The following is a 27,834-nucleotide window of genomic DNA, read 5'->3' as shown; positions in this document are numbered from 1 at the left end:
AATGTTCTGGAAAACTCCATTCAACAGAACATTAGAGAAAATCCTGTAGTAGTCTGGAAAACTTCATTCCTCAAAACATTCTAGATTTTTCTGCAATATTCTGGAAAATTCCATTTCTTCTACAACATATTAGAATGTTCTTTATTTTGAAGAAAGGGTATATAAGCACCAACTTTTTGTGAATTAGCATAGTTCGTGAATAACTTCTATAATCAGTTGTGACATTTATTGTTATCTCCAACTGTGATTTGAATTGTTTTAAAATGAGTGAAGTTCTTGGGTCCTTGGCAAGCCACAAGTTTTTAATGTTTTACAGTGGCAATCTGGAATTAGCTTTAATGAAGAACACGATGATTTGAACATATGCTCAAATTATAAAGCTGTTTTGCTGATGAAGTTTAAATTCGTATAGAAGGTCTGCTGTAATCCATTTGGAAAAGTTACTCAAAGCCAGAAAACGATTGTGACTTATTGATATTGATTCTGAAAACCAATTAAAAGCTTTAACAAATTAAGACTTCAAGCCAGGTCAAAAGTTACGTTCACGATGTAGGCAAGAATTGGCTCAAAGGGAGATTCAGCCAAAGGATTTTAAACCAGTGAAGCAGAAGGTAAGAAGAGCATAAGATTTTATTGCTACTGCAGCAGCAGCTGTTGCTAGTTTGAGTGTTACTAATGTAATGTAAACATTAAAGAGTAAGCAGTGTCAAGGATGTAACGATCTGGATATCCTGATTGAAAAGCTCAACGCCAAGCTTTTGATCTCAGCTTGCCCACAAGTTGAGATACAGTTGATGAATTCCAGGCTTCAAAGCAAATGGTGAAGCAGGCCAGGAAGCTCAGACCTTTAGTTGACATTTTGGTGACACCAGAAAAACAGGAGGAAAAAACTGAAGGATAATATTAGACAACGATCTTCAAATTTTTTGAAGATGATGAATTTTCCCGAATCTGTCCAGAAAAGAAAGATTTTGTTTCAGTTAGGATCAATGGTGAAGAAGTCCACATGCAGACATGTTTACTTCTGTACAATTTAAAACAAATGTTCATAGCTTATTGCACACATTATGGCTGTGAAATTGGCTGCTCAAACTTTTGTGAACATATGCCAAAGTGGTGCATTACAGTTGATCCTGCTGGCACACATTCAGTCTGTGTTTGCGCCATTCATCAAAATGTTAAGCTCATAATAGCAATATCTATCAAGGATGACTACAAGGTATTGGTAGAGAAAACTGTCTGCAGCTTTGTATCTAAGGATTGCATGCTACAACATTGTGAACAGTGTCCTGCAAAAACTGGATTGGAGTCCAATTTATTAGATTAGCTTAAAGATTATGACTTGGAGGAACTAATAGAATATAAGCAGTGAATTCATACAAACAGACACATTGGAGATGCAACAGGTGACTACGGAAAATTTTATTTAGGAGCTTTCCTTAAAGGTTTTTTAAGTCTGAATAGCTACCATTTTATTTCAAAACATGAAAGTTCATATTTAAAACAACTGAAGGAAAATTTAAATGATAATCATACCATTAGACTGATGTAATTTACTGAGAACTATTCATTTGTTGTGTAAGATGCGATACACAGATTCCATTGAGAAAACAGCCAAGTTACACTGCATCCATTCATGGTTTATTACAATAAAAATGAGCATCAGAATCTTAGAATTTGCATGGTCAGTGATTGTCTGTGCCATGATATCACTTCTTCTAATATATTTTTGATTGAATTGATCACTGATTACTTGAAAACAGTGACTGAAATAAAAGCATATACAAGGGTTGTCTGAAAAGTTTTGAGCCTCAACATGAAGATCTGAGCACTCGTCATCAAAAGTTAGGGGATATATTCATGGATGCATTGAAAGGTATTCATTAAAATTTCACCCATTTTGGATGCTCAGTTGTTGTTTAATAATTGAGTAAGTCATTGTGAATTTTTTTGTGAAAATCGAAAAAATCGAATAACGTGCCGTAATTAAATACTTGCATTTGAAAGGCAATACACCTATGCAAATTAAAACAGAGTTGTATGCTGTTTATAGGGACTCTTGTCCTATCATTTGCCACTGAAAAGATGGGCAGCTGAATTTAAACATGGTTGTACCAGTTTGGTTGATGATGAGTGTTCGGAATGGCCAAAAATTGCAACCACCACCGATATCATTGAAAAAGTTCACCAAATGGTACTGGATGACATGAATAAAGGTTAGAGAGATAGCAGAGGCTATGGGCATATTGAAAGAACATTATTGTCATATATCAACTGAAGAATTGCATATGCATAAGCTATCCACGCACTGGGAGCCACATTTGTTCACTCTGGACCAAAAACGCATTCGAATGAATATTTCCAAGGGCCCGCTGGAGCAATTTAGGCAAAACAAGTCTGATTTTTTGCGTCAATTCATAACTGTAAATGAAATTTGGATCAATCACTACACTCCTGAAATGAAAGAACTCAAAACGGTGGACTTCAAAGGGTGAACCTGCTCTGAAGAAGGTGAAGCATTTTCATTGGCCGGGAAGGTGATGGCAACTGTTTTTGGGCTAGTAATGGAATTTTATTTATTGATTATCTTCACAAAGGTAAAACATAAATGAGGCAGTATTATGCATCATTACTTGACAAGCTGAAGGCAGAAATTGCAAAAAAAAAAAACAACTACATTTGAAGAAGAAAGTGCTTTTCTATCAGGACAATGCGGCTGCTCACACTTCGATGGTCGCCATGGCTAAAATTCATGAACTGCACGTTGAATTGGTTGATCACTCACCACATTCACCAGATCTGGCCCCAAGCGAATTTTTCTTGTTTCCTAACCTTAAAGTTTCGCTTGGAGGAAAGAGACTTTCATCGGACGAAGAGGTTATCGCATACATAAATGCCTATTTTGCAGAGAAAGATGCCAGCTACTATTTGGAAGGGTTAAAGCGGTTAGAACATTGCTGGAAAAAGTGTACAGATTTGAAAGGAGACTATGACTGAGAGACAATTTAAGCTGAAGTGAATTAAAAGTATTATGCTAAAATGTTTCTGTTTAGATATTTTTATTTTATTTTGAAGCTACTTTGTTCTATAATAATGTAATACTTTATTGCACTCTTTTATTATTACTATGACTATATTTCATTTTGTTTAAGATTTTAGTATTTTTGTGCATGTGTAATAAATATTTTAAAAATTTGTGCTTGACGTAACAAATACAATTAGTTGAAACTGTCTGCATCTCTGAAAGATGCACTATCTTTCAACTGTTTTTTCTGCCACTTATAAACTATGGGTCAAAAAACAAACTGCATGGATTTTATAGTTTAAAAGTTGTTCTTTCTAACTATTATAAAACTAACAAAATCTAAGAAGGTATACCTGAGATATAAACTTTAAAGGATGTCAAAAATCGAGCTAAAAAGCTTTTGACCAAATTTGATGATGAATATCAGGTTACAAAGTCTTGTTTCGATTAAAGTACTGTATAAAAAATTATATAAGCTCAAACTTTGACTTATATCGCAACAACTTTTTAGCTGAATTTCAGCTGCTATATCTCAAAACCAGGTGCTAAAAGAAACTTGTGAATTCTCCATAAAATGTTAACTGTAAGTATTTAAACTCAAACCTATAGCTTTATTATTGCCTTCAAAATTATAAGTCAAAGTTAGAATTTATTGCATGTATGTGTGAACTACCAAGAAGTAGTACCCTTTTTTCAAAAGATCACAGAAAATCAGCAATAGCAGATATAGAGCTACAATTTAGTAAAATGACATTTAACACCACAGCAAATGTACACACAAAATTTAATGAAGTTCGGAGGTTGTCGACTGGGGACCCTGGTCCACTTGACATGGAATGACCCAGCTGCTATGTTCTTCATCATGGATATTCATTAATTCATCCTCACAAAATAAATGGCACCAGTGTCTTATGCCGTTCACTTAAAATATTTTCCTTGACAATGTCAAAATTTGCCATTTGCCAATGAATTTCAGCCACAGAATTGTTTTTTGCCATCAAGAATCAGATTACTCCTCATACTTCGTACCTTATGGGATCACAAACTGTAGCTCTCATAAGTGGATGAATACAAAAACAACAAACAAAAAAAAAATGACTAACTACTGCTGCTAACAGCTGACTATAATTGAAATAACACAGCTATGCAATTCATCCATATATAGGCAGCAAATTCAAAATCGTTACCAAGGGGGATCTTATGGTGTTTTCCTAGACAGGTGGCAGTCTAGATGGGATGAATCCGACAAGGAAAGATGGAAATACAGGCTAATTAAACATTTCATGCAGTGGGTTAGTAGGGGATTTGGAAAGGTAGATATTTTCTTACTCAGATCCTGTCGTGTCATGGCTGCTTCAGGTTGTATCTGTACATCAAGGAGCACAGCAAAGATGATTTATGCTCATATTGTGATGATTAGTACATGTGATTTTCATGTGTGATAGGTGGACACATCCAAGGGCATGGTGTGCAGTGGTAATGAGCTTGCTAGGCATGAAAAACATAATTGGTGTCATGCTTGCTAGCACTGAGAAGCAGAATACAGCCTCTGAAATAGTGAAGAGTATCGTGCAGGAAAGGGGGCTGAGGAATAGGATGGGAGCCAGCCTGTGGGTATGCGGGGTGCTCCATTTGTATCAATTAGATTACATTAGGTTAGACCACGCTAAGTTAAGCCCAGACGTGTTAGCAGGTGTACGTGTTCCAATGATGGCCATGGGCCTCCGCTGAGTTCCTTGCCACCCCCTTTCTGACAAGTGATCCTGCGATTCTCACCAGAGAGTGTGTTGTACTTATGGTGAATTCCATCTTTGTGTGTCATACACGGAGAGGCATTTCAGTTGGTGAGATACCCAACACTACTATCTGTGTAGGCAGATAGTGTCTGTTAAAAGGTTTCCCCTCCGCAAAAAAAATTCAAAATTAGCCTTACTTTATTAAAAGCATGCCTCATATTTATTTTATTTAACAGTACATTAAGTTTAGTTATTTGTCACTTTAAATAAAAGCAAGAATTCTCCTTACATATTGTATATCAACAGATTTCAACTATAAAGGAATTATTATGATTTAATTGTTAAAAAAACATTACATACTGCACATTTGAGTTATAAAATTCCACTTATTGAAAAAAAAAAGTAAATATATATATATATATAAAGCAGAAGGGACTGACTACATCCTTGCTCATAAATTTTTATAAAACTTGCTCTGGTAATTTTTTACTCTTTATCTAGCAACCTGACTTGTAGAAATTACTATTATCTCTATCCAATTATTCATGTATTTATTCACTTAAAAAAAATCCCTCCTTGAATTTATTCTCTTACAATTTTAATTAATCTACATTATCAAATGTTTTTCAAGATCTACACATGTACAGCTTGTTTTTTACCTTAATATCTTCTTAACTCAATCTGAATGATAAATTTGCTTCTCATGTTTCCATGCTTTTTCTGACACTAAATTAATTTTCAGCTACCACAGCCTGTTTTTCTGTGTAAATTTTCTGTGGTATATATAAACTCATTCATCCATTCTTTATAATATTACACCCATTCTTATTACCATTCTTTATAATTCACACCCATTCTTTATAATTTTACTAGCTAAATAAAAACAATTGCAACTTATGATAAACTGTTTTTCATAACCTTAATATTTAATTCATCATTGTCTTAATTTCTCTCGCACCTACCTCCCTTACCTTTGCAATATTTTAAATTCAAATTCAATTTTATCCTTATCAATAATAATCCATGCTATTCATCACTGCTAACTTAGTTTTAGTTTCAGCCAAACTAATAATATCAACAGTGAATTTTAACAATTTTTTTCCTCCAACTTGTAACTCAACCCACAAATTTTTTTTAGTTCCGTTAATGTTGTTTTTCCATAAGCATAATAAAAAAAAACAATGAGTTAGATTACATCCTTATCTCACTCCTTTCTGTAATGTAGCTTGCCTTTCCTTGTTTTCTACTCTTATTATAATGATATGATTGTACTAAAGCCAAGAAAATCTTAAAATTCACACTTAAACTGAAAAGAACAAAATTATCTACTTTTAGTTAATTAATTTTAAAAAATCTCTGAAGATGGCTTAATTATTAATAGGGCATAAACTTTATCCGGTTATTTAATTATTTAAAAATAATATCTAGAGTACTTAAACTGGAGAGATTAATATTATCATCCAATATAACATTTTTTCAGATTCCTATTTCAGAAACATAAAGTAATGACAGTAACTTCTGAACTTGTTTTTGAAAGTCAAATAAATTAAATAACGTTTAATACAAAGAGGATAAGTTACAGCATAAACACAAAACCAGGAATATATTCAGTTACTTTGGTACAGACTAAAATTTTTCGAAAGGAGCCCACATCAAGAATTAAATTATATAATAAGCTTGTCACACCAGTTGAAGGACCTTTCAAAACTACTATTCAGACTTGCACTGAAAAGAGGTGTATAAAAACAGTACAAGGATATTCACAAAATACAGACATCATTTAAAATTACACAATAATTATTAAAAATAATAATTATCTGAAATTGTAATTAAACTCCCAACACAATCACCAGTATGCTTACATATTTTAACATAACAAGCTCATTAATTCACTACAACAGAATTAAATGCTAAGATAGTTTTAAGTATCAAACATCGGTTTTTACAGTTATTTAGTTATTTTTTAATAAAATTGTATATATAAATAAATTTTTTCAAGTTATAAATGTACTGTTACAGGATTATGAAAAAACTTCATACTAGACTAATCTGACAGTATAAACTAATTAAACAAAATACTACACAAATAATGTTTTATAACAAAAGTGTATAATGTTTTTTATGTATTACAATGTTATAATGTTTTATTTTCACATTTCAAGAATAAAAAAAAGGAAAAATTAAAAACAAATTACAATCTACATTTTTAAAAAAGAAAACAGTAAGAATAGATTATAAAGAACATTTATTTATAAAAATAAATAAAAAAAATATGAAATTAAAGTTCCTAAAATTAAAACAACAAAAATTTTAATTTTGAAAACAGAAACACTGATTAAACATTTAAATGCAATAGTTTTTATAAATTCAATGAATAACTTGGATTTATGAAAATGTATTCTTAAAATATATCTATGTTATAACTCTAAACCAGATTAGAAAAGTCTGTTGTGATGCACCCTGATCCAAACCAAACCAAAACTAACCTTATGATTACCTGGAGAGCATTTTTTGAATAGAAGATATTATTACATCCAATGCACTTCAACTGCCTTTTTTTGTTATTTATTAAATGATGTAATTGTAAGAGATGCGCTCTTTGACAATGGTTTCCCATTACATTCTCTTTTAAACTAAGATATCCACAATCCAAACATTTGAATACTGTATGTTTACTACCCTGATTTGTACTCAGCACCACAGCCTTACACCTGTAAAGATTAATATGTAAACTAAACAGTATAATAAATAAATTACCATTTCTGATTTACAATTAGCGTAAAAAAAATCTCTGTAACACATTATACTAAAAAAACTTCTACTAACTCTGAATTATTAACAGTAGGTAGCATTATTTTTCATGAAAACCTAAAATGTAACTTTAAAATATCTGTCCTAGGTTTTCTTCTATTTGTGATTCAAGTAATACAACAAACAGATTCAGTCACAAAGTTCCTCTCTTGGAGAATAATGATTTTCATTATAGATCCACTCCTTGTCATGAACGAAGTAAATCCTGTAAATGACAACTTTTAGGATTAGATAAATACAGCATTTCAACACTTGACTCTGTGAAAAATGTTTAGCAAATCACTTCATTACTAACTTTCCTTAGTAAGCAAGGAGATTTTCTTCCAAGAGATGCATTTTCAAGTGGTGACTATATCATGTCAGATAGCTTATAACCACAGGTGGATTACCTCTTAATACACAATGAATATTTAGCTTGCCCAACCTTCTAATACCTTTTCTTTTTCCTGTTTAGCCTCCGGTAATTACCGTTCAGATAATACTTCAGAGGATGAATGAGGATGAGATGCATGAGTGTAAATGAAGTGTAGTCTCAGTTTGACCATTCCTGAGATGGTGGTGTTAATTGAAACCTAACCACCAAAGAACACCAGTATTCACAACCTAGTATTCAAATCCGTGTAAAATAACTAACTTTACTAGGACTTGAACGCTGGAACTCTCGACTTCCAAATCAGCTGATTTGGGAAGACACTTTCACCAATAGACCAACCCAGTGGGTTAACCTTCTAATACCTAGTATTGTTGAGTGCTACGCCAGTAGTAAAATGTAAATATCCTGTTTTGATTTCTAAAGTAACTAATTAAAAGAAGATTTTTTTATAATCCATATATAGTCTAGTAGATAATGTTGTATTTTTATTCTTGTAAGACATATTTTTGACTCCTGCAGATGAAATTTTCTGCAAGATACCATTTTGAGAATAATATGTTGATAAACAACATGCATTTTCAGATTATTATGGAGAATGCTATGACAAATTTCCATTGATAATTCAATCACTGATGCCATTTCCTCAACAAACTTCCTTATGCCAACTTGAACATATTCAATTTTTTCATAGTTTGTCACAGTAAATAAGCAACCATTACAAAAATCAATAGGTTCCTACAGAAACACATTTGTCATTCACAAATTAATGTTGTTTTTTTTTTGTTACAATTTCAATCTATGTTAATGTGCTGATGGAAATTTTTAGAGCAAAATTCAAAATGTAATTTTTTTAATTGTTCATTGATGGGAATTCTGTATTACAACAATACCTCACACAAACAGTTATTATTATTGTTTGGAAACAAATCAAGAATATATGGTTGTCATTTTGTGGAACGATAATTTCCTTGAAGTAACTACTTACTATTTCAAACTCAAGGCACTGATACCTCAAATTTATGTACTAATGTAATGAATGCACACATATTCATCTGAAATGGATTGTATTATTTTACTTAATTTTCATCTTTTTCAATTGTAAAACAAAGCTGTGGAAATTTATAGATCTTATGTGATTTCTACATACTGATTAGCAACATTAATAATTAAATCATACTTTAACTAACTTTTCTACATTTTCAATAAATAATAAAAGATCAACGAATAATTTAAGATTAAATAATCAATATAAATAGTCCAGTGGTATTACTGTTAATTCAAAGATAGGAAAGCTTAACATAAAAAAAACTAACAATTCTATTCAGTCATTTTTATTTCACTGTTTAAGTATGTAGTAAAATTAGTTTGCTATTTGGTTCAATAATAATTCTTAATTCTTTTATAAAATAATAATTTTGAGCTTTACACTTACAACCAAACAGAGAATAAATTAACCAGATAAAGAGTAGGAAGCCATTTAGACATTCCTCACACCACAGAAGACAAGTAAGTGTAAATCTCATATAACTTCAATATGAAATATACAACTTGTCTAATGCAATAAATACACACCTCATTGAAATAGCTGATTTATTAGCCTCAAATGATTTTGATGTAGTTTTTGTTGTTTTTGGAATTTCAGGAACATTATTTTCAATTTTAACAAACTCTAGAGATGGAGGAGCAGGATGTAAATCATTGTTCAATGTAGATTTTCTCTGTTTACTCGCAACTAATTCCAGTGAACCCTACAACAATTACTATAATCTATTAACAACCCTAAAATTAACAAATTATGCACACACACACACACACACACACACACACACACACACACACACACACACACACACACACACAAAGTATATTCCAAAAGTTCCTGGAATTGTTTGTTTCACATACAAGAAAATTAAAGCTGTTTGTTTTGTACTATGAATATGTGTTAGTGTTAAAGATTATATTCATAGTGGGTACCCGCCTAACTTAAAAAAAAAAAAAAAAAAAAAAAAAAAAAAAAAATATTGGGTGCATTGGAAATGTTGCTCTAAGTGATATAAGAGAAACTTTCAAGAAAATAGCATCAATAGCCGATATTAATTGTTAACTGCCACAGTATACTCCATAATGATCTGAACACAATGGTGTTTGTCAACGCACTGCTCAAAAAATGTTGTCTATAGATCATAAAGAAATTTGCATGACACTGACAGGAGACCTCATCAGAATAGGTACTCAAAATCGAAATCAGAATTTTCTGAACAAAATTATAGGAGATGAGTCATGGTATTTTTGTACAATCCAGAGACAGAATGCCAGTTGTCAGTGGTTACAGACCTCAGTGGTGATCACCACTGTGGTTACAAAAATTTCACTTGAATAGCAGCAAAAGAAAAGTAATGAAAAATGTTTTTTTTTTTTTTATTTGCAAGGTATTGTTCACTATGGAATTCATCCTTGATGGGCAAATAATGAACAAAGAAATGTACATCATCAATGTTCTCTGTCGTTTATGGGATCCAGTAAGAAGGAAACATCCTGAAAAATGGAAAACAAGAATTGGATTCTTTTGCATTCCTTTTTAACAATACACTTCCACATTGATCCATGTTTGTCACACAGAACTGCTAAGACAAAATGATATAACTCTAGAGCAACAACCATAATCTCCTGACCTGGGACCAGTTGATTTTAACTTATTTCCTTGTTTGAAAAACGTTCTGAAGAGTAAAAGAGTAAAATACACAAGAACGCAAAGTCGTGATATCCAATGCAACGAAGTGATTGAGGACAATATTTCAAACAAGTTTTCCAGGAATATTTGTAAAAACTATATAGACAGAAGTGGCAGAAGTGTGTAGCTGCAAAAGAAAACTAAAGGAAATAAGCTCTAAAAAAGTTTTATCTAAGCAGTTTTGAAAAATAAACTAATTCCAGTAACTTTTAGAATCTATCTTGTATGTCAGCAACAGAAATAAAAATAAAATATTGCACATTGAACGGTTTAAAATTGTATTATATATAAACATACACGTGAGCACAATAAAAATAATATTTTAAACATAATCTGTGATTCACTTTTTTCTTTTGTTAACAACTATTATTTAATCAATTATTTATTTAATAAACTCAAAATGTTTTAAAATATGAATTACACACACAAATGCCTTTAAAATAACGAAAGAAATTGTATAAATATAATCAGATCAGATATAAATGACTGTAAGTTATAACTCTTTGCTATAAAACTAATTACTGTCTTGTCACCATGTAAGTAATCTTGAGGAACATGTTGTAATAAAGACATTGCTCTACCAATCAAATGCATGATGTTAGCCAGAAGGTTTATCTCACACAGAATGAGAAGGTCTCACACACACATTATTGGAAAACTATTCTATAGTCAAATCTTACAATAGTTGATTTAGAATTATTCCAAAAGAAATGTCTTACTACTGCAAAGAAATCACATACGATTTGTACAAAACTTCATGATATTAAGGGTAGATCTAGAAGCTGCCAGATGAATGTGTTAAAAATTCAAATCTAAAGAACGTATTGAGCAGACTCAATATGTTCTTTCTTACTTGATGTGACCATCAAGTAAGAAACGTTTTAGATATCTTAACAGTTGGAGACATATTTAACCCAGCAAAGAACACTAAGCAATTTAAGAAGCAGCTTAACACAGACAGAACAACAATCCTTCAAAATTCAAGAACATCAATTAAATTCAGGAAAGAGTGTTACCTGTGGTGAGTGACTTGAGACTCAATGTAACATCATGATTAATGTATCACAATAATCCTACAATGCTGCAACAGAAGATTAACAGAAAAACTTAAATGTAAGGGGCATTACAGTCAATATACTGAAAAAACTATCTGCAAACGTCACATGTCATAAAGTAGATTTTGTCTAATCCAAAATGGAGGGTTAATTTCAGCATCTGTAGAATAACTTAAAATTTACTTCCATTGAAGAGAATGTATTAAAATAAAAAATAGGTAAATTTTCAGTTTGAATTTATTATTTAATTTAGTCTGGAGATATCTGAATCACTCTGCACTGATACAAGTAAAATAACAATCATTGCACATTTTTCTGCATGCTCTCAGTTGTGTTATTTCATTTCTCATTTTCAATCATTTTTTTCAACTACCAAGCTCACAGAATTTCTACAAGCTGCACTAAAGCAATATCTTTATAAATTACACTAAACATAACCACATTAATAATAATAAATTATTTATGAAATAAAGATCATTAAACAATTTTAATGTTTTTTTATATTATTTGAAAAACAGCAAAGGAAAATTATTTGTGTAAGAATGATCAATTCCAGACTAACGTTTAAGACCTTAGTAAATATTACAATAATTTACTTGGAAAAATAATCTTCATAGTGTTTTAATAATTTAAATATGCATTTTTTACAGTTTAGAATTTTTAAAAATGACTAATAATAATCATAAAAAATTACCACCAATACCATTTATATCATATGTGGACATTTATCAGTAATAAATAATTAATAATAAATCAAGCTAGTACATATGAAAACCCACTAACAAATTATCCCTCCATTTGCTTCCTGACAATCTACAGTCAAAATAAACATAAAAAGACATCATCACTGAAATTACAGAGTGAAATATTGACATACTGGAATTTCAATGCGTTGAAACATTAATTAATTGAAAACTTTATGTTATTACCATCCACTTCACTGAAATCAACTCCATTCCATATAGTTTAAATATGTATCGACTGCTATATCTGTATGATATCATGTTATTTATGATGTTTCTATTGAAACAACAATTATTATTCCTATTCATTTAAAACAAGGGATATAGACTTACACTTTATTTATCATCAACTTTACATTGTTTTCAGCAGGAGAATCATAAACAATATGATATGGATATGACACAAATAAAATTATGGACTCACTTTAATTAAAAAAATGAATTTAAGACTAGCATGGCAATGTGTTTTAAATTATAATTAAAATAAAAATAAACAGAACCATTTAAAAACTTTAGAACTTTTATTGCATACATTCTTTCTTATAAATGATCATTAATAAATGTGTGACATGATATACACAGTCCAATCTACATAAAAATAAACCTTTCTCAATTGCTTTCAGAAACAACTTTGATTTGACCATAAATCACACTACTGTACAGTGATGATTATTATTAGAATTATAAGAGCCACTTTAAATTTCCATTCGACTCTTACTGTTCACCATAATTTAAATTAAATAAAATGTAATAATTATCAAAAATTTTGTATTTAAACTTTACTATCTTAATAACTTTTGTATAAAAGACAAAAAAACTTCTGATCATAACAAATCTTACACAACATCTAATTTTTTTTTATAAAATAAACCATTACAATAGACCAATAATGCACATAATAGCTGCAATTACAAACAAAAAATATATTAAAAGTATTTTATTAAAACGAGTAATACTCAAGAGTTATCTATTTTAATGGAAAAATTAATATTTTTGTTCAGTTAAACAAAAGTACCATCAATATTAAAATTAAAGAAAAGCGATAAGTATGCTATTGTTGAGGAGTTTTACAACTTATATAATTTTATGAATTAACTACAGTTTTAATAGCTCACTTTTTAATCGATTCAATATTCTATTTTAATAATAAATAAAACTTTTTCATTCATTACTCACAGTACAGATTCCTCCATTCCATTATGTCTACCACTGATAGATAACACTAGAGAAAAGCAGCATTATTTAAAGAAAAAAGTAAAACCAATAATAGTATAACTTAACACTAACCATCAAGATATATTTGATCTGTACAATCATTACTGACTGTAGAATCATTTTTAGCAAACCGACCTGAACAGTTATACAGTAAAATTTTAAATGATACCTATCCATCATTTTCATCAAACTAGATATTTATCAAGCAACTTAACATGCACATGGAATTAAACTACTAATAGTAATCACATTTTTTGAAACACAGTCCTTGCATAGGCTAAGAATTTTAATAAAATAATCTATTGCAGTAGCCACTGAGTAACTTATCTTAAAATAAACTTATCTTATATAGACCACAATAATAATTTTTATTTAAATTGTTTAGGTATAATTTTGTCTGTCAAAAGAGCAAACTATCTAAGTTCCATAATTGTAATTTTTTATTACAAAACCAAATCCTAAGTTGTGTTAATTTTGACTACAAATTTACAATTAGAATACAAAAAAAATTGATTTTTCTTACGATATTAGACTGTGCTGATTTTTCTGTTGGCTCTAGAGCTGATAAAACTGAAGAAACCTGCGAACTACTCATAGTAGGTAAGGCTCCAGTACCAGACAATTGAGAAAGCAAATGTGCTGTATATCCAAGTTCACCACTACCATCTATTTAAAGATAAACATCAGTTAAAATTACACAAAAATAAGCTTTGGGCACTTTACATATAAAAAATGAAATAACTGACCAATTACCATCACTCGGTTCTATGTAGGGTAGAAAACTGCAACCCTTAAGTGCATCTTTAAGAGTTGCAATTGAAAAATTCAAGGATGTGAAAAAGGATAAAATACAAATATCAGAAAACATATTTAATGTATTAGTTCTTATATATAGACCACCACAGTAAACAGGATGCAGACACATTGTGTGCCACTTAAAATTAAGATAATTGGAATGGCAACTTCAAAAAAAATAAATAAATAAAATACAATTTAAATAAAAAATTTGTTGGCTTGTTAATAGCAATAAAAAATAAATGTTGCAATTATTTTTAGCAGTTGAGAATAGCATTTATCCTAAACAGTAGCTTTAACAATAATTTATAAATTATATGAGCTCTGTTCAAAAAATAACCCAACTTTTTTAATTACATGCCAATGTAATTATTTAGGAAATTATATATATATATATATAAATTAAATTACATATATTTAATCATGTGCAGTAAGCAGCATTATGTTCCGCATAACCTCCTCTGTAACCACACATTCTTGGATTGTTGATATCGTGTTTAGTTTTAATGTTATATTATTTAAGTGCAACATGTTTAAGTGTTAGTAGTGATTTATGTAATGTGCGTTTTTCAGGAGCAACTGTACAACTTAAAATTTTGTGTGAAACTGGGAAAAACTTTCACAGAAACTTTTCAAGTTTTGAAACAAGCTTGCAGAGATGATGCTCTGGGTCATACGCAATGCTGCAAATGGTTTTCACAATTTAAAAGAGGTTGTCAGTCAATTGAAGATAACCCTCGCCAAGAAGGCCTTAACTTCAACTGACGACACACATGTTCAGAAAATCAACAATCTGATGCGTGCAAATCACCAATTGACTATCAGAGAACTTGCAGAAAAAGTTAGCATCTTGACTGAATCATGCCATGACATTTTGACTGAAAAATTGAACATGCATCGAGTTGCAGCAAAGTTTGTTCCCCGTTTGATGACTGAACAGCAGAAAGAACATCGAGTGGACATTGGTCGGCAACTCTTGAACAAGCCAATGACAAAACATTCACATGAAGGATCATAACAGGAGACGAAAGCTTGGTTTACAGCTATGACATTGGGACAAAACCTCGTATTTTATGCCTTTTTACATACCTTCAGCACGAGAGTCTGACTGAATAATTTATACATCAGTTGGATTCTTCCTTACAGGGTCCCTTGAAAGCTTTTTAAACACAAGTAAATAATTTTTTGTTGTATACATATTTAAGCTGAGTAACATAAAATTGTAGATCAGTAATGTGTGCTTTTATCTGGATGAAATGTCCTGATCTTCCAAAGGATTATATGAAAGATGGGAGCCCAATATCTAAAGGAAACCGTTGATCTCCACAAAGTAGATAAATTAATCCCCACTAAGTAGTATTAAACACATACTGTAGCTCTTATAATGACAGATTGTTCTTTTTTACAATTCACACCTTTTTCTTACTCTTGATCCCTCGTTTACCATTTTCAGTTCTGTGGATGTAGTCTGACACCAGAAAATATTATTATTAAATTTACAAACACATTTTTCTATTAATCAACTAGATTCTAAATTGACTTGGTCTGACTATATTGCTTCTTTAACAAGCCACTCTATAATTTTTATTTTCTGAGAAAACTATCTAGTTATTTACATGTAAGTACAAAGAGGAGCACATTTTATCTTTTTTATCCCCCAGATTGCTATTTAGTATCTCTCCATAATATAATTCTCTGATATGTCACATGTTTTTATGTGTCAAAAAAGGCAGTGATTACTATATCGAATTCTCCTCGAGCACAGCAATGAAAGCTGTTGTTTATACTACAAAAAATGACAAAAGTGTCCAGTTAATCCCTTCAAGAAAACTTAGTAAAAAAAAAACAAAACTATATGATGAATATCAAAATTATACACAATAAAAATTATTTACAAGCTCCATATTGTACGAGGGTAAGTCAATTATTATCCGCAATGCAGTTATAAATTTTATTGCAATACAAATAGAAAACTTACATGTACATCATTTTTCAACATAGTCCCCTTGCATTTCAACGCACTTGGTCCATCGTTGCACAAGCTTACTGATGCCCTCATAAAAGAAGTTTTTCGGTTGAGCTGTAAGCCAGGAATGCACCGCTTCTTTCACTGTTTCGTCCGAGATAAATCAATGGCCCCTTAATGCCTCTTTGAGTGGTAGTCAGAAGGAACAAGATCAGGACTATATGGAGGATGAGCCAGTACTTCAAAGTTGAGTTTCTGGAGCGTTTCAGCAATGTGGGCAGTAGTATGTGGACAGGCATTGTCGTGCAACAACATAACACCTTTTGACAGCAATCCTTGGTGTTTGCTTCGAATAGCAGGCTTTAGCTTGGCAGTAAGCATCTAACTGTAACGCTCACTGTTTATTGTCGTGCCCGTTTCCTCAAAATGTTCCAGTACTGAGCCTTGTGAGTTCCAAAAAACCGTAAGCATCATTTTGCGGATGGTTGGGTTTTGAACTTTTTTTGCAGGTCGAATTTGGACGTTTCCATTTCATACTCTGTCGTTTACTTTCCGACTCGTAATGATGGATCCATGTTTCATCATCAGTGATGATTCTGCCTAAGAAAATGTCCCATTCGTTACCATAGCGACCCAAATATTTTTGGCAGATGCCCAAGCATGTTTGTTTGTGCAACTGTGTGAGTTGTTTTGGGACCCATCTTGCTCAGACTTTAGGAAACCCAAGTCTGTTGTGCATGATTTTGTAGGCAGAACCGTGACTAATTTGCAGACAATGTGCCACTTTATCAATAGTTACTCGTCTGTCTAAGAAAACTATGTCACGTGCACGCTCAATGTTTTCCTCATTTGTGGCGGTCAACGGTTGTCCAGCTCCTTTGTCGTGCGTAACACTTGTGCGACCATTTTTGAATTTTTCAATACATTTGTAGACACTCTGTTGCGGCAACACACTGTTCCCATACTGTACTGAAAGTCTTCGATGAATTTCGGCCCCTGATACACCTTCCAACCATAAAAAAACGGATCACTGAACGGTGCAAACAGAAAGCGGAACAGCTATGGTTAACGGCAGGGCAGCAATAATGAAACTAACCTAGCAGCATCAAACCTGCACAGACATAACAACAATTAAACCACCCATGCGTAATCTACACAACACAACAGTACCAACATAAACAAAAATTAAAAACTAAATTGCGGATAGTAATTGACTTACCCTCATAGATTGGAAGAAACAACAATTAGTGTTGAGTAAGATTCTACTCAACAGATTACCCATGTCTCTGAAGACTGTTCTGATTAAAATATTAACTTATGAATGGATTTTAATTAAGGTATTTTATTCTGTAGATGAATATTTATGTGATAATACCCTATAAATTTTACGAAAGATATAACCATTTTAATCTGTAGTAAAGTATGTAAATTTAAATTGCTTTTAAACTTTATTAAAAGAAACTTCTTGTAATGACAACACTAATTTTACAGGCAAGCTACATAATAGCAGTAAATAAACAGATATTAAGAAATAAGATAATCAAAATAAAATAAATAAACCGAAGAGCTATGATACTGAATAAATTATTTTCTCTCAATTACAACATATTAAAATTTTTTTATCTAAAATCCATAAAATGTTCCTGTCAGTCAATAACTTAGGATTATCACTGATCAGCAGCTACAAAAAGCAATTAACAACTAAAGAGACAAGGTTCTACTCCCAGTATGAATATGATCATTTTTAATGAGAGCATTACAATTTTAAGGTAAATGAAATAATCCTTCCTCAAAGTTCGTAAGCCAGAGACTGAATAAGGCCAACTACTGAAATGTAACTGATTTATATCTTGTTATGTGACTGATTTTTATTTTTAATAACAGGAATCTCTCGAAAAGTATCAGTGCAGATATCAGTAGCGATCATGTGCTTCATATGATGGAATGAGAATAGTTTTTAAAGAAAGTAGAGAAAGTAAACATAGTTAAGAAAAGTTGCAAAATTAAAACTAGAGGTTAGCAAGTTAATAAATGAGGTAAAGATTGGAAATTACAAGGGGAGCAAGGAGAAGACTGAGCAGAAATGGATGGAGACAGCGATGGCTTAAAGAACCTGTTATCAGGCAGAACACCAGATGAGGTGGAATACTGATAATTTTTTCAATTATTTTAAACTCCAATTATTTTTATTTTTAAATCCTTCATTAAGAAAAATAATGCTACATGAAAATTATAGCAAAATATTTTTTTTTAAATATCATATATAAACAAAAAACATAAGTACAATTATCAACACCATAGTTTTTATTGTTTCATCATGAAACAGAGTAACATACTTCCATTTAAAAAAATCTCAGAGATTTTCTCTGCAATTATATCTTTCTCTTGTCTACTATGATTCATCTCAAGTATGAGTTAAGCCTTTTAAACTCAGACTTAGAACACAGATGTAAATCGCATAACTCTCAAGATAAGTTTTACATTTACAATTTGGTAAAAGTTAAAAATAAATATATATAACATTCATAGCATTTATACAATTATTTCACACATTAATAGTACAAAGAGAGAGTGAGTACGTTTCCATACTTTTTATGTAGTTATTAAAAAAATGATCTGTTTTAGCAATTTTTAAAAAATACTGACAAAGTTTCTTAATTCAATTGGTATGTTTTTTTTTATGAACGTCAAACTTTACTTTTCATAAAATTGACTATTTTCAACAATTTTTTTTTTCTATATTAAAGGAAGTTCTCCAGGGACTTCCATAACAAGCTTCTTCCATTTAATTTAAATACAGATTTTTAAAAAAAGACTCATTATAGGCAATTTGAAGATATTTTTTGCCATCATTATTGCTGGGATTGGATTGTTACAGCACAGTTATACAAGTATGTTATCCAGTTGTTATTCAGATATTCAATGTATTTTCACGTAAAAATTGAAGAAAACTTCAAGGTAAAAAAATAATACACATTACAAAATTCTAGCAGTCTAACTTCATACTAACTAAAGCCTTTGAAGTTTTGCTAATCCCTTTACTTATTTTTATTAAGCTACAGAATTATAAATTTATTTTTAGATGTTATAAAGTGTGCTGAAGTTAGCATGCTTTTTTTATTGTCAATCATGCAAATTGTGTTTTTCTTATATGGGCAGAATTCTTTACAGCCATATCAGCCCATACTTTAAATAAAAATTAAACCAAAATCTTTTAAACAAGAATACAAATTTAAAAGAAAAAATGATGCCAGACGAGAAGATAAAATATAATAGTTTCTAAATTCTATTTTAAATTTTGACTTTCTTAAGTTGGCACTAAATTATTCGATATTTGGTTTTTTGTTTTGGTCCTAATGTGTTTTTTAAAACTGTTTGAAAGCATTATTCCAAAAAAATCATAGTAGGCAAAAATTTTATAAATTCTTGATGCTGAAAACTAATTATGATAAACTAGTTAGGATTTATGATTTATCAAACGTTTTCTCTTAGATTCACTTACGAATTAAATCTCATCAGCAGGAGGTAGAATATGAAACTTTACTAAGATTTAAAGTTTGTTCTGTTAAGAAATAATTCATGAAAGATAAGATGATTAAACACAGTTGTAAAATTTGACATTTATAGTGGTGGAAGTAAAAAAAAAAAAAAAAAAACACAGTTGAACAAGGACTTAGGAAAATTGTTAATCTCTATAAAAAAAATCATTTGAGGTAAAGACCATATTGCCTACATGGATAATTTTTTTTCAACTCCACCATATCAAAAAGGAAAAAAAATTGCTTATGGTAAAATAATCCCAACAGAAATAAATTTGGTTACTCTTCTGAATGAAAAATCCATGAATATAGTAGAGTTTTCATTCAATGTACGTTCCAGTTGTATGGTAATATGTAGGTGTGGAAAGACAAGCAAGCCATCCTTCCTTTTTACAGAACAGTGTCAGTTTTATGAGTACTGTTTATGACCCATCAACTGTAAAAAAGAAACTGAAAAATGGCACTAAGAAAACATTTGTGCTCCATAAGCAGCTTCTGATTACAAGAGTAATATGAATTTAGTTAGTATTTTTTTAAATTTAGTTTAGTAGCATTTTAGTATTTAATTTAGTTACAAAAAATTCAAAAAGAAGAATAAAAAATGGTAGATAAGGCTGCTTTATCACTTAACTGATGTATAGTAAATGCTTTTATCATTCATAATGAAATTAATATGAAACAGTACACAAAGACTTTAGGTCTCAAATTTATAGAAATATTCTTATGCAACATAGTGCAGGCAAAAAATGCAATCATTATCTGTTTAACAATAGATCTTGCTCCCTCACAGATTAGATAAAATCAACATGTTGGTAAAAATTTGGAACTGAAATCCAACAGTCAGCAACTGAAGAATTTGAATCTGCTGCAAAGATGTGATATTTTTTAGCAAAAAATAAATTGTAAAAATTTATTTTTTTGATGTTTGTGAATTGCATTGTGCCTTAGTATGGAAAACCCCTTTTTAATGATTTCAATATTAAGTAGCAACTATTAATTAATCATTGTAATTTTTGTATGTTAAAAAAATCTCTACTGTAGACTATTATCTTTTCCAAGGATTTTTTATGTTGTTCATTTTTTCAAGTTCTTCAATTAATTCTAATCAATACTCTTATGTATCAATATTATTTTATTGGTTTTTATTACATCCTGTTTGGTACAATAGATTTACCTTAAAATATTATTCTTACAAATAAGAAAGTTCTGTACTGGACAGAGATTCCAACATGGACCCAGATGTGAATGGGGTTCTTAAAAAAATGCTAAAAAAATTATAAAATCCAGTGCTGCCCCTATAGCTGTTTAGAATAACTTAATTAACTTTCCCATCAAAGAGTTGCTGTCTACATAACAAGGGTACCTAAAGAGCAAAAAAAAATTCACTACTCTACTCTTTTCTTCAACATGACTGAACCAGAACCATTCTCTTATAAAACACTAATGACCACAACCACTCTAGAGTAATCATGATCATAACAGTCAATCACACAATGTTGCTACTATTGTGATTTAAAAAAAAAACACTACTAAAAAGATTTTAAAAAAAAACAAAATATAAGCTCACCTGCAGAATGCTGTTCAACTTCAGACACACGATTTTCTTGTTGAAATGAATCCCTCTCATTATTACCACCACTGTTATCATCTTCATCATCCTCCTCCTCTTCTTCCTCCTCCCCAACATCATCATGGTGATTGTTATTATGCATACTGTCATCATGGTTTTCATTTATTAAATCAGGTATATCATCTGAATGATTATGTGGCACAATATGGACATCACTACGAGAATTTTGTGAGGGACTAAAAACTTTATTTTGCATTAAAGAGAAACCTGCTTTTATTTGTATGGGATTAGAGTTGCTGCCAACTGTAATGAGAAATAATTAACATTATTACTAAATAAATAATAACTCGGGATATTACAAAATATGAAATCATCCATTTAAGGTTCCAGGATTTAATTTCAAAAATATGAACAGTGTTATTAACATTTTTAAAACATTTTAGAAACTGGATAAAACTCATTACAATTATACTTCAGATTGGATATTTCACAAGTTTTACTTTATGCTGCTAAACTGACGATTTAAAATTTACTATTCGTAAATTTTACATTAAATTTTTTACTAAGTTTTCATCTGTGGCAGTAAGTCAATAAAAACCTATTCAAAACCATTAACTTCTTTAACTGAAGAAAATTTAATTAAATACAAAATTATTAAAAATTACATTGTAGATCGTTCAGTAACTCTAGCAGCAACCTTCAGTGAGTGCCATTTTAATTCCGGCACTGGCTAATATTATCACTGGTGGTTTTCTTTTTTTAGAGGAGAGATATTTTGAATACATCAAAAAGCGTTTGGATTTAAATCACACTAATTTACTTCGTATAATGTTATATGTTTAAATACCTTACAATGTTCTAATGTTCCTAAAGATGTAAGTGTTCATAACAGAGTTAATAATCCAAAAAATACTTCTAAAATTGTCAGTAGTTGTTTTATAGATGAGTTACCTAAAAAATAACAATGAAATGTAATTCCTGCAGTAAGTAATGTTTTTCCTGAGTAACAATTTAGCGATACAGGATGTAGTCATTCAGTAGGTAATATCATGCATCTTACTTAATCTAAGACAATCTAAAGAGTAGTTACATTATTCATGAATAAAAAGTAGAGACTCTTCTGGTGTTGATGTGATTTTAAATAAAATAATAAAAAAAGTAGGCGTAAGGTTTGGTCAAACCTTAGGTAAATATTAATTTTTTTTTACATGAGGCTTACTTCCACCTAAACTAACAACTTCCAAATTAACTTTATTTAAAAAAACATGACCATGTTGAAGTGAAAAAAATTACAAATAAATTTCTTTTATATTAGTTTTCTGAACACATATTTTAGTTTAAAGGCACAAGTTTATGACACGAGAATAAGATTAATTGCAACTAATTTGCATATAGGAGATGTAGAAGCATAATAAATGTGCACCATTATAAAATTTACCATATAACAACCAATCTAGAGAACTTTGAAAAAAATCTGCAGAGGCATCACTAAACTTTATTAGCAAATATAAACGTACAAAGTTTGAACAAAAAAGATAACAAATCTGCCTAGCTGAAAATGATTTTTTTTTTTTTTTAAATTTAAAAAGCTCAAAATTCATATAAATAAAATTTTCATTAAGTCCGACCCTGGCCAATATATGACCCCCTTTACCTTCCCATTCTTTCCCCAGAAAAGTAAAAGATAAATGAGAAGAAGCATTCCCCAAATTTGGTTTTACATCAGAATGGCATGACAAAGTTTAGAAAGTGTTTCACAAGTGATGTGATGGATATTCCAGATTCTATTAAATTAATCTACAGCACACCCTTTCATAATTTTTTGGGGGGGGGGGCAAAAACCCCTTTTATAATGAAAACTGTAATCTTCCCAGAATACAACTGGCATGATTTTAATTCAAGAATGAGGTTGTTAGAACTTCTTCTGTTTAGGTGAATCGAAATGACAACACTGCATGGATTGCTGTTTCGTCTTCACTGACATATGAAATCAACGTTTCATTACCAGTGATGATAAGGGAAAAAGATTTGTCTCCCTCGTGGTTGAAGCAGTTGAGAAAAGCACATGCAGATGTCATTCTGTGATCTTAGTGAGTAGTCCTAAACATTTTCAGTGCACATCATGCACGCAGTTTACGATGGCCTAGAATATCAGTCCCAATTCTCAACAATGTTGTCTTTGAAAATTCTGGAAATTTTGGAGAAAGATTACTAATCATAAAGAATGATTTTTTTTCTATTTGCATTCACACATTCAACCAGATCATCAGTTCGGATGCTATAAGTGAACATTTGAACGGCCTTCCTTAACCTCATGACAACATTGCCTCTCTTTTCTTTCACTAACTGCAGTAGCTCATATGTTTCACACAACTAACAGTGAATTTCAGCATCATTATGCCCTCTTGAGTTTAGAAATCTAATCACTGATCGAACTTCATAACTGGCAGGATCTGTTATTACCAAACTCATTTTAACACACAATCTCGCAAAGGCAAACAACAACAAACTGACACCAATGTGGCAGTTATATGCCCAACAGACTTAAAGCTACTGCATATGCACAAACCAATCAATGTTGCCAATTGCTATTTACAACTTTATGGTCTTTACTTTTGAACTGTGCCTCATATGTAAAAAAAGTTACTAAAGGAATATTTCTTAGAGATGAAAGCTTGTTACTGTAATGAAAATATGTTTAGAGCAATGTACTTTTTTACAAGACAATTCCATTTAAGTTTGGATAAGACACTGGTGATGGTCATCTTAGGGACTTTTCAGTCTATCTACAGAATAAAGTGACTAGGATAATAGTTACAGCAGATGCTTACAAGATTGATGGTGACAAGAATTAATAAATGTATCAATTTTCTCTATCTTTCCTTTTCACTTGGTCCCTGTTGAAAGACTCCAGATTTGATGACGTTTACATAACAAGAATAGAGATTTGTCAATATAACATTTTAAAAGCTACAAGTCACATCCTTAGCTGCCAAAAAAATTACAAGACTCGTCATGGGTTTCAGAGGACAGTTACAGATTTCTTGTTGGATTAAGACTTTGATCGGTAAATAAATAAATAATACTACTTCTTTTAATGTCATAAAATAAGCTAAATAAATTTATAGTATGATAGAGTATATATATAATCTCATATAGTATGAGAGTTTAAAGGCTTAATCTAATCTATGTCTAAACTGTACGATAAAAATTATTATTATTATTGCTGCTACCAATATGAAACATTCTTATATGCAAATATATTTTGATCATAAAAATAAATTACTAATCATACCTGGCATTAAAATTTGTATCAAATCTATACTTTAACAATATTCTTATCAAAATTTGTATATATATATGCAATGGAAAAAAAATTATTTATTTTTCAGAAATATTTTCTTATTTAAATAATACTCTGATGGTAATAATATTAATGGGTCTTTATTGATGGAAACTGAACCAGATTTGAATGATAACCCAGAAGAGTCCAAATATCTAATGTAGCTTTTATGATTTGGGACCAGGAGGCAGCTGCATTCCTTGTTCATTTGTATTTACACCTACATGAGTAAATGTAATATTTCTTTAAAATATCATCTTCATTATCAGTTACAAAATAATTTCAAGATTAATAATGATTGTTTATGTTTTATCAGTATTATCTTTGTTAATATTCAGTTACTTCAAAGAATTTATTATCTTTTTTAATAATTTTTTGAAAAGCTCTAAATGAATAATTTCTGGTGGTTTTCCTAGATAAATTTGACTAGCATTATTAAAATTATTAATATTACTCCCGATAAATTATATTTGTTGCATAGTTGTAAGAAATGTCAGTTGAACAAAAGTGGGGACATACAGAAGGACCAAGGGTTGAACAAAAGAACAATCTGAATGTTATAACAAGTAGAAGAAGAATAAGGGATGATAGCCCAGAAAAGGATATGATTTAATAAATAACCAAAGAACCAGATGAATTAACATAATAAAACTGAAGGAAAAGAACTAAAATTTATACTAATTGCTAGTTTTCTTATTTATTAATTACCAAAATTGGCGATGGGGAAAACATTTCTTTGTATTCTCCTACTAGGTGGCTTAGGATCGCATACTTCTGGTAATATTAATAAAATCTGTCAACAGTTGTATGCTTTTGAAAGGTGACATATCACTGAATACTTTTGAAAAGGTTTTGATTATGTTAGTTTATTTATTTAAAAATTATTGCTTCTTGAAAATATGAGAAAATAAAGAAAAGAATTTGATACATTTTTAAATTGTATTACATAAAAAGGAAAGAATGTAACTCACGCTTTTAAAAAAATTTTGATTTTTATAGACATGAGGTGGTATCAACATTATGGCACAAAGCTGGTTCAGGAATTTTCAATCTGAAAATTTTGATGTCAATGATGCACCTCGCTCTGATCAGCTGATAACTGAAAAACCTGATTCAATCATAGAAAAACTTAAGCAAGACCAGCACATTAGCTAATATCAGTCATGATATTAGTAACAAATAAACATTGACCACAAAACAGTTTTAAATCATCTGAAGAAAGTTGTATGCAAAAAACTCATTGTTTGGTTGCCGCATGATCTAACAATGAAAAATTTAATGGATTTAATTTCTACTGTGAATTGCACCCAAAACGAAATGAACTATTACTAAAACAGCTCATTACACAAGTGATAAAAAACAGATCACAAATGATGGTAATGTAAAAAAAAAAAAAGATTGCACCTGAAGGCAAATGGTGAAAAAACCAGGATTAATGTTAAAAAGAATGATGCTGGGTGAACAAGTGGGATAGGAAAGCAATTAATTGTTCACTTTGAGCTGCTACTTCAAACAATTGATTCTAACCTTTACCATGAAGAACAAGACTTTGCAAAGCTACTGAAATAAAGCGATCAGACTTAGGAAAGGTATTGACTTCCATCAAGACAGACTGAACACTTCTTTGGTTACCTGTCAAAAATTGAGAGCTTGACTGGGAAATTTTGATGCATACACCGTATAGTATTGATCTTGCATCATCAGACAACCATCTGTTTTGGTTTCAACAGAATTTTTAGAAACTTATAAATTTGGCTTCAAAACAAGCCTGTGAAATCACTTATCACAGTTTTTCAACCAAAAAACGCAGAAATTCTACAGTAACAGGATTATTATTTTTACCTCAAAAATGGTTACAGGTGTTGATCAAAATACCACATAGTTGATTTAATTAACTTTATTTGAAATGCGAAAAACCTTGTTTTACTTTTGCATTAAAATACAAAGAAACTTTTTCACAAACCTATAATTCTTTTCTTTTTTTATCCTGTTTAGTCTTTGGGAATCACAGTCAGGTATTACTTCAGAGGATCAATGACAATGACATGTGTGAGTGCAAGCAAAGTGTAGTCTTGTATAGTCTCAGGTCGACCATTTCTGAGTTGTATTGTTAATTGAAACCCAACCACCAAAGAACATCAATATCCACAACCTAGCATTCAAATCCGTATAAAAGTAACTGCCTTTACTAGAATTTGAACATTGGAACTCTCGACTTCAAAATCAGCTGATTTGCAAAAGACACGTTCACCATTAAACCCATAATTCTAATTGCTATATAACATTTGATGAGCAAGAATTTGAAAAACTTTTTTTTTAATAAATAATATCCGTAGACAAGTAAACAGGTATTTGCATAAAAGGATGCACCTAGTCGAGTCATGTAATTATTTAATTTTTGTCTAGATCATTGATTCTCAAATGTTTCTGCCCACCGTCCACATTGAGAATCAAACATTTTCTAGCATCCCCAAAATGTTTAAACTTACCATGTCTTAAAAATGATAATTGCAGTTGCTGTTTTTAAGATGTGATCTAAAAAATAGCATTTAAAAACCCTTTAATTTCCATATTCATTTGTATCAATACATTGCTTAAATCAGGAGATAAGGAGCATCAAAGACAAAAGTGGCCTTTTCTCTTTAAAGTTAAATATTTTGGTTCAGAAAAATCATAGAGAGACATACAATAACAGAAAATAAAGCCAAAGTCTTAAGCTTTTAAATGATTTTAATGCAGTTTACTGAAAAAATTTCCCTGATGAGCTCAATCAACCACACAGAAAAACTTTCTAATTTTTAAAACTTTTCTTCTCATTGACTTTCTTTTTAATTTGATGATTTTTGAAATATGAAATATACTGTCAAAAAGTAGATATTCAAGCTTTAATTTTTTTTATTTGTCTAAGCCTCTTGGTTGCAAAGTTAAAGAG

The 27,834-nt window shown here is 30.5% G+C and overlaps 1 protein-coding gene across 6 annotated transcripts in view; it reads right to left on the bottom strand.

The window, feature by feature from the left end:
• Window positions 1-27,834, bottom strand: part of LOC142318989 (uncharacterized) — a 143,130-nt gene that overhangs the window by 79,889 nt on the left and 35,407 nt on the right. For all 6 annotated transcript variants that reach the window (XR_012755088.1, XR_012755087.1, XR_012755085.1 and 3 more), the window contains 4 exons: window positions 21,557-21,862; window positions 14,213-14,355; window positions 9,518-9,693; window positions 7,259-7,472 (listed from right to left, as the gene is read on the bottom strand). Coding sequence is in view for 2 of the 6 variants with exons in the window: in XM_075355758.1 (XP_075211873.1) it covers window positions 7,259-7,472; window positions 9,518-9,693; window positions 14,213-14,355; window positions 21,557-21,862 (839 nt within the window). In the remaining 4 variants the exon portion in view is untranslated. The remainder of the gene's footprint in view (window positions 1-7,258; window positions 7,473-9,517; window positions 9,694-14,212; window positions 14,356-21,556; window positions 21,863-27,834) is intronic.

The sequence above is a fragment of the Lycorma delicatula genome, chromosome 1, assembly GCF_047948215.1.
Source record: "Lycorma delicatula isolate Av1 chromosome 1, ASM4794821v1, whole genome shotgun sequence".
Taxonomy (NCBI): domain Eukaryota; kingdom Metazoa; phylum Arthropoda; class Insecta; order Hemiptera; family Fulgoridae; genus Lycorma; species Lycorma delicatula.
This window is presented reverse-complemented; position numbering and strand designations above follow the sequence as displayed.